The following is a 14,557-nucleotide window of genomic DNA, read 5'->3' on the forward strand; positions in this document are numbered from 1 at the left end:
CATAACCTAATATTTTAAAGTCTTCACTAATTCAGAATCTACAATAATTTGTCTAGAACTAGCTGAAATTCTTTGCACTAAGCAATAAAAGGAGAGATTGAAAGCAAATTAACAGTGCAAGTTCTAAAGACTGTTTAAACTAGAAAAGAAAATCTAAAAACTCTTAACTTCAGCAGAACCATTTTCACCTAAAGATAAATGATAATACTATTCACTATGTAGGACCAAATATTTAGAAATATTTAGTTAACAGCTTATGGCATTATATATATTTGAAAGGAATAAAGTTTAAAATGTAATAAAAATTATTTGCAAAGCCTAACAAAAGTTACAAACATCATTCACGAAAGCAATCTTTCTACCTAGCCATATACTCATATGTACTGAATAGAATCAGGCCTGTAAAGACAAGTTTCTTCTGAATCCTTTGTAACCACTTCATTCCAATCTCTCTCCTTTTGTGTGTTGGAATTTTTCAGTATTGTTTCAACAGTTTCAACAGGACATGCCCCCTGGTGGAAATGTTCACAAACCTCTGTATAGGATCTCTCCTTAAACCAGTTCAAAGGTCTGTACTTCTGCTTTAACACAGACTAAATTCATGCACTTAATTTACTTTTTCCCCATACCTTATTAAAATAACAACTAAGAAAAAAAATTATGAAGGCATAAAGACAAAGATAACGGGAAAGGAGACAAGGAATATAGCAGACAAAGGATGTCAACCAAGTTTTGGAAACTGGACAACTGGTAACTGACTTTGCACAACAGAAAAAGCTGAAACTGCAGCAGCTGTAAAGCTGCAGTTGTAGGACTTGGAGAAGGCTCCTCTCTTGGAAATATTTCTGAAGGAAAGGGTGAACTAAAAACAAATATCTGATTCAAGGTTTGAACAGAATGATTAGGTTCCAAACCCCCTTCTCCCAAAGCATAGCCAGGTAATTTCCCTCCTTGACTTAGCAAAAGATTTACAGGCTAGAGTGGTCTGCAGGGACTGTGGGGAGGGGTGAAGAACCAAGAAGAGAATAGGAAATGTCTTGGTGAAACCAGTGTACATACTGAACCCTGAGACATCCAGCCTGGTTCTCAAAACACCAGGTGATGATTAGAAAATTCTTTTATAGGATACTAATTAACTCCAAAACTGCTGATTTTTTTGTCAATCCCTTAATGAGAAAAATCATCTTGCAACTTTAACTCCCTAGGGAAAAGCTATTAGTCAACAAACTCTGCCCACACAGTTTCCTAACAGTGCTTAACTCTTAAGTATGAATGGTTAGCCAATGATCACCAAATATTTGAAGTCTTCACTACAAATGCCAGAGAGGAAAAAAAAAGTAATATGAAAGGAACAAAAAACAAAGGCAATGCATGAAGAAAACTCTAAAAGAAAAAACTCTAAAATCCTAAAAAAAGATTTTTATATCCACGAAACAATAGTATCTATGCCAAAGAAACATTCAAAGGACAACAGAAAAACAAATAAATGAACAAAAAACAGACCTCCTTGTAATTAAAATGTGCAGGGAAAAAAAAAAAAATCATTCCATGATTCCAAACATAAAATAGAAGAAATCAGGTAAAAAATTATAACAAAGATAAAGAGATGGACAAGAGAAAAAAATTTTCAAAGAAATAATATTAAAAATTTCCCAAAATTGTAGGGCATGAATCTCCATACTGAAAGGTCCCACCAAACACCCAGCAAATGAATTTTTAAAACTCTACACAAGGTATATATCACTGTGGCATTTCAGATCATGGGGAGTAAGACAGGAACCTAAAATTTCTAAGGAGAAAAAACAAGTCACATACAAAGGAAAGAAAATGGCATCAGTTTTTTACTAGCAACCATAAGACAGAAGACCTTCAAAATTGTTTAAACTTCAAATTCTAAATAGACTAGTTACAAAAAGCAGGAGTATAAAAAATATTTTCAGACCTGCAAAATTTCAAAAAATGTTATCTCCCACATACCTTCCTAGAAAGTTACTAAAAGCTAAAACTTGAAAGGAGATGCTATAGGAACCAAGAAATGGGAATAAATTAAGAGGCAAAGATATGGTACAGTGATAAAGGAGGACACCAGGAAGATAGCCATTCTTTGAAATTCAAGATGGGAGCAAATATGAAGGACTCCAGTAAAGAAGTCTCTAAGAATAAAATGAAAGTGTTTGGTTGAATTAGTGATAGATACATAACATTATGCAACAAACAAAAAAAAAGCAGTAAACTTCAAATGAAAGGCTGTTCAAGAATGGAAATGGAATTATATCTAAGAATGAACACTGATTAAACAAAAATTGTAATAAAAAATATTAAAATGATTGAAGAACAGGGAGAAGAACATGAGCTAAATGTTCCCCTTTAATTATACGCAGGCAACTAGTAGATACTACATAAAATTGGGGAAAAAAATCAAGAAAACAGAATACGCAAAGTACTTGGGAAATATGCATAAAAAGAGCAAAGCAAAAGATTAGCCTAAAGACTAAAAGAAATACCTCTAGAGAATGGGAACTGGGAGCAGAGAGGAACAGAGGATACTACTTTTTTATTATATGTTTTAAGGTATATGATGTTTTAAAGCTATTTATGTTTATTCTGAATATAAAACCAAAAATCATATACTCTGCAACAAAATACTAATGTATTTAAGATATGCCTCACTGAAGATACTAAAGAATACACATCTTGCCTCATAAGATGAATCATAAAAGTTTGTTGATGGCCATATCACATTTCCCATAATACATAGTCCACATGCACTTCAAGATCCTAACCTCTCCTACTTCTGAACAAATAAACGTGACTTTATTACTATGAAGATTTTAGTCTAACGTCTTCAACCCAAATATTCTTCACCTAATCTTGCTTCTTTCTCTTCATCGATATTTTCCAAAGCTACATTTTCTATCTATGCTTTGAATCTCATCACCCCCAGGATCTTCTCATTCCTTCCTTCCTCCAGTTAATCACTCACTACGTTTACTCACTACAAACCTGCTCAGAAGTTTCCTATGCTCAAAGGAAAATAAAATCTTCCTTTAAAATAACAAGGAGCAAAATTACAGACTAAGAAGCTTCAAGCTTTCCCTGCCTCACCGAAAAACACCAAAAACACAAAAACTAACTAAAATATCTTAGAGGGGCTCTGGAAAACAGTCAAAGGTCTACAACCATGCAAACACCCAAACAAGAAAAAGCCACAGTCAAAATGGCAGGAAATTTCATGGCATTTTTACTTGCCTTTCCCCACCCACTCCCTAGTGTGGAGCAGTTTTGGTCTGGAGAAGGTGGCAGCCCAGATTCCTGCCTTGAACCACAGAGAACAAACTAGACTGTATTTGCAACATTCTAACCAGTCTGGGGGCTGTCTGAAAAACTGGTATCTGTCTCACCTAAACCAGGCCTCAGGGGGAAGAAATTAGCTGGCACTGCTGTTGAAAGCTGCAGGAGGACTACAGTCCTGCAGATGTCTAGGGCAAGAGATTAGAGGTTGAGCCATACAACATACATCCTGAGGCTGCAAAGAGAAGTTGAGGTGACAATCTTTGGCAAAGTAAAATATTCAAAAGCAGCCATGTATATAGGGAAATCAAAAATCCATACACAGACCCAGGAAAGACATGCTCAGAAAATACACAAAAGACAAAACTTTTCACTTTGGGTTGATACAAAGGCTTAAAGAATGCCTAGCTTATTAGTGAAGGTCCTTCTCACCACTCTGCAAAGACTGGGAGAGGTGGTTGTGTTTTCAAATGCCCAACTTTCATCAAAATATCAAAAAAGCACACAGTAAACAGGAAAGCACGGACCATTCAAAAGAACAAAATAAATCTCTAGAAACTGTCTCTGAAGAAACATAGGCATCAGATGTACCAGAAAAGGACTTTAAAACAACTGCTCTCCTATGCTCAAAGAGCTAAAGGAAATTTTAAAAACAGTGTATGAACAAAGTGAAAATACCCACAAAGAGAAATTATAAAAAGGGCCCAAACAGAAATTCTGGAGCTGAAAAATATAATAACTGAATTGAAAAATTCACTAGAGGGGTCAACAACATATTTGAGCAAGCAGAAGAAAAACATCAGTGAACTTGAAGATTACAGACATTTGACATTATCAAGTCTAAGGAACAGAAAGAAAAAAAATGAAGGAAAGTGAACTGAACCTAAGGGATTTATGGGACATATCAAGTGGATTAATATATGCATTAAGGGAGTTGCAAAAGGAGAAGAGACAGAAGGTGGCAAAGAGATTATTTGAAAAAATAATGGCCGAACAACTCCTGAATTTGCCCAGACATGAATCTATTGATACAAATCCAAAAAGCTCAACTAATTCCAGGTAGAATAAACCCAATTAGACCTACAGCAAGACATATAATCGAACTTCTGAAAGACAAAGAGAGAATCTTCAAAGCACCAAGAAAAAAACTCATCACATATAAGGGATCCTCAATGAGAATATCAGCAGAGATCTCAACGGAAACCTTGGAAGTCAGAACTCCAGTGGCCTGAAATACTTAAAGTACTGAGAGATTAAAAACTGCCCTTCAGACGTGATGGATAAATTAAGACATTTCCAGGTAAACAGAAGTTAAAGGAGTTCCTTATCATTACACCTGCCCTACAAGAAAAACTAAAGGGAATTCTTTAGGTTGAAATGAAAAGCCACTAGACAATAACTAGAATCCATATGAACATGTAAAGATCTCTGGTAAGGTAAACGTGGGCAAAAATTTAAAATAGTATTACTGTCATTATGGTCTGTAACTCCACTTTTTATTTGCTACAGGATGTAAAAGAGAAACGCATAAAAAAATCATTACAAATCTATGTTAATCGGTATACAATATAAAGATATAATCTGTTACATCAATAATATAAAGGGGGGAACAGAGCTATACAAAAACAGCTTTTTTTCTAAGTGATTGAAGTTAAGCTGGAATCAGTTCAAAATACATTGCTATAACCTTAGGATGTTGTAAGTAATCTCCATGGTAACCACAATCAAAATACCTATAAACTATCAATAAAGATAATGAGAAGGGAATCAAAACACTTCACTACAAAAAAATCAACTAAACGCAAAAGAAGGCAGAATGAAGGAAATGAGGTACAAAAGCTATAAGACATACCAAAATATAATAAAATGGCAATGCCCTATAAATAGTTACTATAAATGTAAATGTATTAAAGTACCATGGAGTAGGAAGGCACAGATTAGGAGAATGGATTGGGGGGAAAAAAAAAAAAACAAGATCCAACTATATGCTGTCAAAAAGAGATTCACTTTACTTCTCAGGACACACATAGGTTGAAAGCAAAAGTATGGAAAAGATATTCCATGCAAAGAGTAACAAGAAAGAACTGGAGTGGCTACACTAATATGAGACAAAATAAGTCAAAAAAGGTTACAACAGACAAGGGGTATTTTATATTGATAAAAGGTTCAATCTATCAAGAATACAATTATATACTGAGAAATAAACCTCACCAAGGAGGTAAAAGCCTTGTATGCTGAGAACTACAAAACATTAATAAAGGAAGCTGAAGACGGTTCCAAAAAAATGAAAAGATAACCCCAAAGAAATGGAAAGATAACCCATGCTCTTGGATTGGAAGAATTAATATTGTTAAAATGGCCATGCTACCCAAAGCAAGATTTAATGCAATCCCCATCAAACTACCCATGATACTTTTCACAGAACTAGAACAAATAATCCTAAATTTTATATGGAATCATAAAAGACGCAGAATTGCCAAAGCAATCCTGAGGAAAAAGAACAAAGCAGGAGGCATAACCCTTCCAGAATTCAAACAATACTGCAAAGCTGGGCTTCCCTGGTGGCACAGTGGTTGAGAGTCCACCTGCCGATGCAGGGGCCACGGGTTCGTGCCCCGGTCCGGGAAGATCCCACATGCCGCGGAGCGGCTGGGCCAGTGAGCCATGGCCTCTGAGCCTGCACGTCCGGAGCCTGTGCTCCGCAACGGGAGAGGCCACAACAGTGAGAGGCCCGTGTACTACAAAAAAAAAAAACAAAAACAAAATACTGCAAAGCTACAATAATCAAAACAGCGTGGTACTGGCACAAAAAAAGACATATGGTTCAATGGACAAAATAGCCGAGAAATAAACCCACAGACATATGGTCAATCTTTGACAAAAGAGGCAAGAATATACAGTGGGGAAAAGACAGTCTCTTCAGCAAGTGGTGCTGGGAAAGTTAGACAGCCGCGTGCAAATCAATAAAGTTAGAACACACCCTCACACCATACACAAAACTAGACTCAAAATGGCTTAAAGACTTAAATACAAGACATGACACCACCAAACTCCTAGAAGAGAACATAGGCAAACATTCCCTGACATAAATCGTAACAATGTTTTCTTAGGTCAGTCTCCCAAGGCAACAGAAATAAAAGCAAAAATAAACAAATGGAACCTAATCTTAGAAGCTTTTGCACAGCAAAGGAAACCATAAACAAAACAAAAAGACAACCTACGCACTGGGAGAAAACATTTGTAAGTGATGCAACTGACAAGAGCTTAATTTCCAAAATATATAACCAGCTCATATGACTCAATAACAAAAAAACAAACAACCCAATCAAAAAATGGGCTGAAGACCTACTTAGGTCTCCAAAGAAGAGATACAGATAGCCAATAGGCACATGAAAAGATGCTCATCGTCGCCAGTTATTAGAGAAATGCAAATCAAAACGACAATGACGTACCACCTCACGCTGGTCAGAATGGCCAACATCAAAAAGTCTACAAACAACAACGCTGAAGGGGGTGTGGAGAAAAAGGAACCCTCCCACACTGTTGGTGGGAATGTAAATTGGTGCAGCCACTACGGAAAAAACATTATGGAGGTTCCTCAAAAAACTAAAAACAGAGTTGCTATATGATCCAGCAATCCCACTCCTGGACATATATATCCAGACAAAACTAAAATTTGAAAAGATACATGCACCTCTATATTCACAGCATCACTATTTACAATAGCCAAGACGTGGAAACAATCTAAATGTCCACTGACAGATGAATGGATAAAGATGTGGTATATACATACAATGGAATATTACTCAGCCATAAAAGAAGAATGAAATAATGCCATTTGTAGCAACACAGATGGAGCAAGAGATTATCATACTAAGCGAAGTCAGTCAGAAAGAGAACAACAAATGCCATATGATATCACTTACATGTGGAATCTAAAATACGACATACATGGACATAGGTAGAAAACAGAATCACAGATATAGAGAACAAACTTGTGGTTGTCAAGGCGGAGGGGGAGTGGGGGAGGGAAGGATTGGGAATTTGGGATTGCAGATGCAAACTACTGAGTTGGCCAAAAAGTTCATTTGGGTTTTCCCATAAGATGTTACAGAAAAACCCAAACGAACTTTTTGGCCAACCCAATATTATACATAGGATGGATAAACAACAAGGTCCTACAGTATAACACAGGGACCTATATTCAATATCCTGTGATAAACCATTATGGAAAAGAATATGAAAAAGAATATACATGTATAACTGAATCACACTGCTGTACAACAAAAATTAAGACAACACTGTAAATCATCTATACTTCAATAAAAATTTAAAATAAAGAATAAAATTACAAAAATACACACACCTAACAACAGAGCCTCAAATATATGAAGCAAAAATTGACACAATTCAAGCAGTTCTGCAGTAAGAATTGGAGATGTCAATATCCCACTTACAATAAAGGACAGAAGAACCAGAAAGGAGAATGATTAAGGAAAGAGGACTTTGACAGCACTACAGAACAACTAGACCTAACAGATACATACAGAACATTCCACCCAATAGGAGCAGAATACATATTCTTCTAACGGAAACATGGAACATTCTCCAAGAAAGACCGTGTGATAGGTCAAAAAACAAGTCTTTAAAAATTTTCACAAGATTGAAACCACACAAAGTATTTTTTCCAATCAAAATGGAATGAAATCAGAAACCAACAACAGAAGGCAAACTGAAAAATTCACAAACACATGGAAATTTAACAAAACACTGAATTAAGCAATGGGTCAAAGTAGAAATCACAAAGCAAATTAGAAAATACCTTGAGATCAACAAAAATGAAAACACAATACACTAAAATTTATAGGACACAGAGAAAGCAATGCTGAGAGAGATTTATACCTGTAAACAACTACATTAAAAAAAAGATCTCAAATCATAACCTAACTGTATGCTTTAAGAAACTTGAAAAAGAATAATAAACTATATCCAAAGCAAGCAGAAGGAAGGAATAACAAAGATTAGAGTAGAAATAAACAAAATATAGAATGGAAAAACAACAGGGGAAAATCAAAAATAAAAGCTGGTTCTTTGAGAAGACAAACAAAACTGACAAGTCTTTACCTAGACTGACTAAGAAAAAGAGAGACTAAAGTCACTAAAACCGGAAATAAAAGTAGAGATGACTTTATAATCACATATAGAACCTGAAATGAAATATGCTGTAAACCTGCAGGAGGAAGAATAAAAAGCAGAATCTTAAATAAAAAGCTAAATTAAAAAAAAACAAAAAGAAAAGTGAGACAACACTACTTATTTTACAGAAACAGGATTATAAAGGAATACCGCAAACAGTTGAATTCCAACAAACTGAATAACCTAGATACACAAATTCCTAGAAACATACGGACTACTAAAACTGAAATGAGAAGAAACACAAAATCTGAGTAGACCTAGAACAAGTAAGGAGATTGAATCAATAATCAAAAACCTCCCAACAATGAAAAGCCCAGAACAGAGACTTCCCCAGTGATCCAGTGGTTAAGACTCCATGCTCCCAATGCAGGGGGCCCGGGTTCAATCCCTGGTCGGGGAACTAAGATCCCACATACCGCAACTAAGCCCATGTGCCGCAACTACTGAGCCCCCATACTCTAGAGCCTGAGCAATACAACTAGAGAAGCCCACATGCCACAATGAAGAGCCCACAACGAAGACCCAACACAGCCAAAAAAAAAAAAGCCCAGAACAGATGGCTTCACAGATGAATTCTACCAAACAAAGAAGAATTAACACCAATTCTTAAACTCTTTCAAAATAGTGAAAAGGAAGGAATACTTTCTGTGAGGCCAGCCAGGCGAAGACACTAAAAGAAAACAACAGGTATTTTGCAACAGCAAAGAAAATTTATGGTCACATAAAAACCTGTACAAAAAGGTTTATAGCAACTCTGTTTGTAAATGCCAAAACACTGGAAGCAAACCCAAATGTCCTTCAATAGATAAACAGAAAACCTGTGGTACATGCATATAATGGAACACTACTCGGCAATAAAAAGGAATGAACTTTTCCTACACAGAACAACCTAAATGAGGCATTATGGTGAGTGAAAGAAGTCTCAGAAGGTTACCTAGTGCATGTTTCCACTTATATGACATTCTAGAAAAGGTGACAGATCAGTGGTTGTCAGGTCTTAGGGGTAGAGGTAGGGTGTGACCACAAAAGGGAAACATTGAGAGAGTTTTTGGTGTGGTCCCATGTCCTAACTAAGGTATATCCTGTATCCTATTCTGTTTCCTGATTGTGGTGCTGGTGAAACAAATCTTTACAAGTGTTGTAACTCACAGAACTGTATACCAAATAAAAAGTCAACTTTGCTCTGGTAATTTTAAAAAATAAAAAACTTTAAAAAGCTGGTCATATTCATGTTAAATGGCCAAATGCCAGATGTGAGCAAAAGGGTAGGACACTGAGCTTGCCATCTTCCTCTTACAAATGATCTTCCTCTGAGTCACACCTCTGAATCCTTTTATTGTTGTGTTAAATCCATTTTGTCCTGTATTTTGATTACTTTTTAAACATGCAATGACCTCCCTTCAACCTTCCCCAATAACTCTGTTGACACTGAGGTAGGTACGTTTAACCTGCTTTATTTCTCCTGCCTTAAGAAAAATAAAGTATCTTTTCTTAATAAATGTTAAGTACAATAATATGCCTGAACAATTTCTTCAGTTATTATAAATTATTATAAAACTGTGTGATAACTTTTTAGAATTCATTTACCAAAACAGATTCTCAAACATGATTTATTATTTATGCATTCTGAAAATTATTTTAGATAAATATTGACCCCAAAAGTCATCATTTTGGTCACTTCCTAAAACCGTATTTAACACTGGAAAGTGATTTACCAAAAAATATTTTGCTATTCTAGAGTTCTGTTCTATTCTATTAAAAGTATTCTTCCATTAATATAAGTCAAATTGATTCTAAAGATTTCTTTGCTGAAATATCCATATGAAAATCAAAGTGAACAAACTTCAAAAGACAATGAACTGATTTCATATCAGCAGAGTTACCCCAGTAGATAAAGAAAGCCTTCACCATTAAGAAAGGCCTTTAAAGAATTATGCCCATTCTCTTTGCTCTAATATACATGACTTACTTTAATGTAGTAATGCCAAAAGAATTATCATCGCCAGAAATTATACACAAGCCAAACAATAAGATTCTGATTAGTGGCACAAAAGATCAAAATATATATCAATTATAAACTTATAGGAGCTGATTTGCAATTAGTCTCCAAATATAGATTCCAGAATTTTCACTGAGTAAATGAGTTCTCCAACTAGTACCCACTCATGTATAAGTGAAATAATTTCAGCTTTAGAAAACTCAGCTGCTTTCTATCTACATGACCTCATTTATACAGAAGGAGCCTCAAAAATTTATTTTCAGATGCATATTTAACTAGAAGGCTAAAAATCAGGTAGGGGTGATATTATACTATCAATTTAAGTATGCTATTACAGAAATAAGAACATAGATTAGATATTAAATAAACCTAATTTTAAAATGCAACTAAGCTAGCACCCAAGCCAACCCATCCAACTACACAACGTGTGTGTGTGTATATGTATAAATCAATAAACAATATCACAGATAAAGAAAACCAGAACTACCTCAATAAAATGAGGCAGAAACCTCAAACCACTTAAGTTTAAGGGTGACATTTTAGGTAGCATCTCTCCCCACCTGGCCTTTTCTTCTGTAAAATGGAAATGTAACCTCTTCCAAACCAAAACGCATGGTAAGAACTGTTTCTACTTTTGCAAATAGGTATTTATCTTAGTTCAATAAGGAGAAGGAGAAGGAAGTAAATTCCTTCTCTGTGCTAAAGTATTAAAAAGCAGAAGTAAGTCTATGAAAAGCATCTAAAACAAACCAATTATAAAATATCAAATGACCCCAATTCTTATACCTATCCAACTTCTACCTACAAAAGCATATGTGATAACTTTTACACTTGGTAATTTCCGAAAACATACTAATGTGGGTGACATTTCCAACCAGATGTTCCATTCTCCAGACCACATTCTCAAACGCTGGATCTGCTCAAACTACCTCCAATTCGAAAGAATCACAAATAGCCTGGATATTTGTTATATTTATCTAATAAATCAATGGAAGGTACTTTTAATAGCAAACAGTCCATCAGCGTGGCACTTTGTGAACCAATACACATCCAGCAAAGAAACATCATTTATAATTGGTACATACGTTCTTTCCGGTGCTCAACTAAGCCCACAGCCTGCTTTGCTGAACATTTTGCAAACCAATTGTCCCCAAGTAAAACAGTGACTTCATTAGTATGGACAAGTTTTCCTGGCATGAAGGCAAAGGGGCCAAATGGTACCTATTGTTTAAAAAAAAGGGGGGGGGGGTCAAAAAATTAAAAACACTAAAAACTACATTTTATAAAGCAGCAGTAAAAGCACTGTGTGAAGGTCCTTTTTATCTCTACACTAGGAAAAATAAAATGTCAATTTCATGGAAATTTAACATTATATTAAAATTTCACTGGGAAAACCTATAGAAAGTTGTTTTAGGTTAATAAATCAACATTAAAACAAGAAAAGAGCATATTTACATATAGCTTTCAGAGAAATTAGTGTTGCTTCCGAATGTTTATATTTTTTGCTCATTCATAAATCTAAATGAAAGCAAACTAGAAATAAAATGTTAAGTTAATAAAGAATAACTTTGATTTTTAAAAACTGAAAATTATTTCTGAGAAAACAGTCTCTTTTTTGAGCGAAACAGGAATTAACATATACACAGCTTTAAAGGGTTTACAAAATTTATGAAATATTTGAGCTGGTATAATAAAGAACAATATATTTTCAAAATATTTGGGCTAATTTAATTAAGAACACAGTCTTTATGAAAAAGAATATTTATGCAATGAAAGAATCTAATTCAGGGCTCACGAACAGACTGCTATGTTGATATGAAACATCATGCAAAACAAAAATCAGCAGCACCTTTTTATATAAAATCAATGTTCTAGGGTTTAATTCTGTGAATTACACAACATTATGGTCTATTCCTGCTCTGGCTAACAGGAAATGACTACATGCCATATTTCTGTTGCAATTAGTTTTCTAACATAGTAAATTTGCATACCAAATATGTCAAATTTTATGCTAACATTTATGCCATCATAACATGATAATTTAATATAAATCTGAAAAAAGGCAAAGTACATACCAACTATTACTACAATTAGTGTATTATTATAAAGTAAAATAAAAACAAACCTTCCTTGCTATGGTAGCTACCTCTGATCGAGGCCATCAGGAAGGCAATTTGTGAATCAACACACAAAGCAAAGAAACATCTTTTTACTCTACACAGTTAATATCTTTACAAAAACAACATATTACTTTAAAAGAAATACACCAAACATACCATGATATTATAAGACAACTTATCAGGCAAGGTACTGAGTCTTTCTTCAAGGGCATTATAGTCATTATCTACTTTCTTCCTGTTGACAAAAAAATACCAAATACTAAATTAATACACAAATTAACAATTCCTCAAGTAGCCTATGTATCATAAGACAAGCTAATCAAACACCTAATTTTAGCAATTTAAAGATTAAAGTATTTTTTAATTTTAAAATCGTGTTTTTACAAAATTTAGCAACAGCATTATTCCACCATACATTTATCAAAGAATTAAGACTCTCAGGGACATTAGCTTTTAGATGTAGGACACACACATCTTGAAAATTAGTGTTTCCTAAGGTAGAGGATCATCTGAATTAAACAAGATTTGGAAATTAAGGGAGACAGTGAGTTTGGAGGGACACGGGCTCAAGATGAAGGAAGAAGAGTTGATAAAAGCTTTTGAGTGAATAAACACTGTTTTTGGAATAGAAATCACGAACACAAAATATGATCAGATGCTTCAGTTCTCCTCGGAAAACTTTAGGTTGAAAAATGTGGTAGAGTCATCAACCCTTCAGTTACTCATACTAATTTTATTAAGGTGAGAGACAATCAATCAGGGGCTAAAAGAAATTAGGTAGAGGTAATATAAAAAGCATTTCGATTGGGCCTTGGTGTCTGTTCCATGTTTTATCTAAACAGAACTACCTAAATAAAGTAATTTCAAACCACTAAAGGATGTAATTCTGTAAGAGCAGAAATGGTCATATGTTTCCACACTGTGAACCCTACTCAGTTCTCACACCTGCTGGAACTGAATAGCCCTACAATGAGATACCTCTTTTCAAACCTTCTCTGGATATGAGGTTTCCTCAGGGTTGCCTGCTAGGCTGCAGGCTGCAAGCAAAACCAGAGCACTGAAATTTTCTTAAAGCAGACGGGTGGTGGTCTCAATTTTTAAAAATAACAAAAACAAAAAACTCATCATTTCAGCAAGTAATTTAAAAGAACATGTAGATATTGTCGAATTAAAATTAGAATAAATTGCAGCATAATCACTCTCCAGATAATAAAAATGGCTGCTTTATAAAAACCATGGAATTGGTTTCAGTTTTCTCCTTCGCTCCCCTAAAGCAACAGTAACATAATAAAAATCATCCCATTTAGTCTTAAAAATATCAAGGAATTTCACATATACATTGTCATTCATCCTAAAATATTCCTGCAGTAAATGTCACTTATCAACATTTTCCTCTTACAAAAGAGAAAACAGAAGGAAAATGGAAAAAACCACACATTTAAGAGAAATTAGATCTACTCTATCAAGAAGAGGTAAGCAATAAGCAATGACCTTAACATGGTCTTCTGACCTGTATTCTTTCAAGCAAGGCTTTTCATTTTCTAATGTTCTAGTGCTTTTTAAAGAATTTCTTCTCGAATCCTTTTTTATAAATAAACATAAAATGTGTTTAAGGCAAAAATGATCCTTCTGGATACATTTTTATATGAATAAAATGTTAGGAAACTTCATGAACAGGGCTATATACCAGAAAGAACATGGCTTTGAAGTCAGACCAGAGGGTCAATCCCAGATTCATCACTTAACATAAACAAATTAACCCTAGTCTTAGTATCTTCAATGGTAAAATTGGAATAATGCCTAACTATCGCACAGATTCAAAGAGGACTAAATATAAACGGTCTAACACCCTGCCCAGCACTGAACACCTACATTGAGCATCCAATGACCCTTTTTCCATGAAGTATCAAAAAAACACCAATTCTAAAATTTTAAAGAAAGACTATATTAC

The 14,557-nt window shown here is 34.6% G+C and overlaps 1 protein-coding gene across 3 annotated transcripts in view; it reads right to left on the bottom strand.

Annotated features, from left to right (window-relative positions):
• The window catches only part of URI1 (URI1 prefoldin like chaperone), a 66,928-nt gene that overhangs the window by 14,923 nt on the left and 37,448 nt on the right, over positions 1-14,557 (bottom strand). For all 3 annotated transcript variants that reach the window (XM_067720030.1, XM_067720031.1, XM_067720032.1), the window contains 2 exons: positions 12,763-12,841; positions 11,572-11,707 (listed from right to left, as the gene is read on the bottom strand). In XM_067720030.1, the coding sequence (XP_067576131.1) occupies positions 11,572-11,707; positions 12,763-12,841 (215 nt within the window). The remainder of the gene's footprint in view (positions 1-11,571; positions 11,708-12,762; positions 12,842-14,557) is intronic.

The sequence above is a fragment of the Pseudorca crassidens genome, chromosome 20, assembly GCF_039906515.1.
Source record: "Pseudorca crassidens isolate mPseCra1 chromosome 20, mPseCra1.hap1, whole genome shotgun sequence".
Classification (NCBI taxonomy): Eukaryota; Metazoa; Chordata; class Mammalia; order Artiodactyla; family Delphinidae; genus Pseudorca; species Pseudorca crassidens.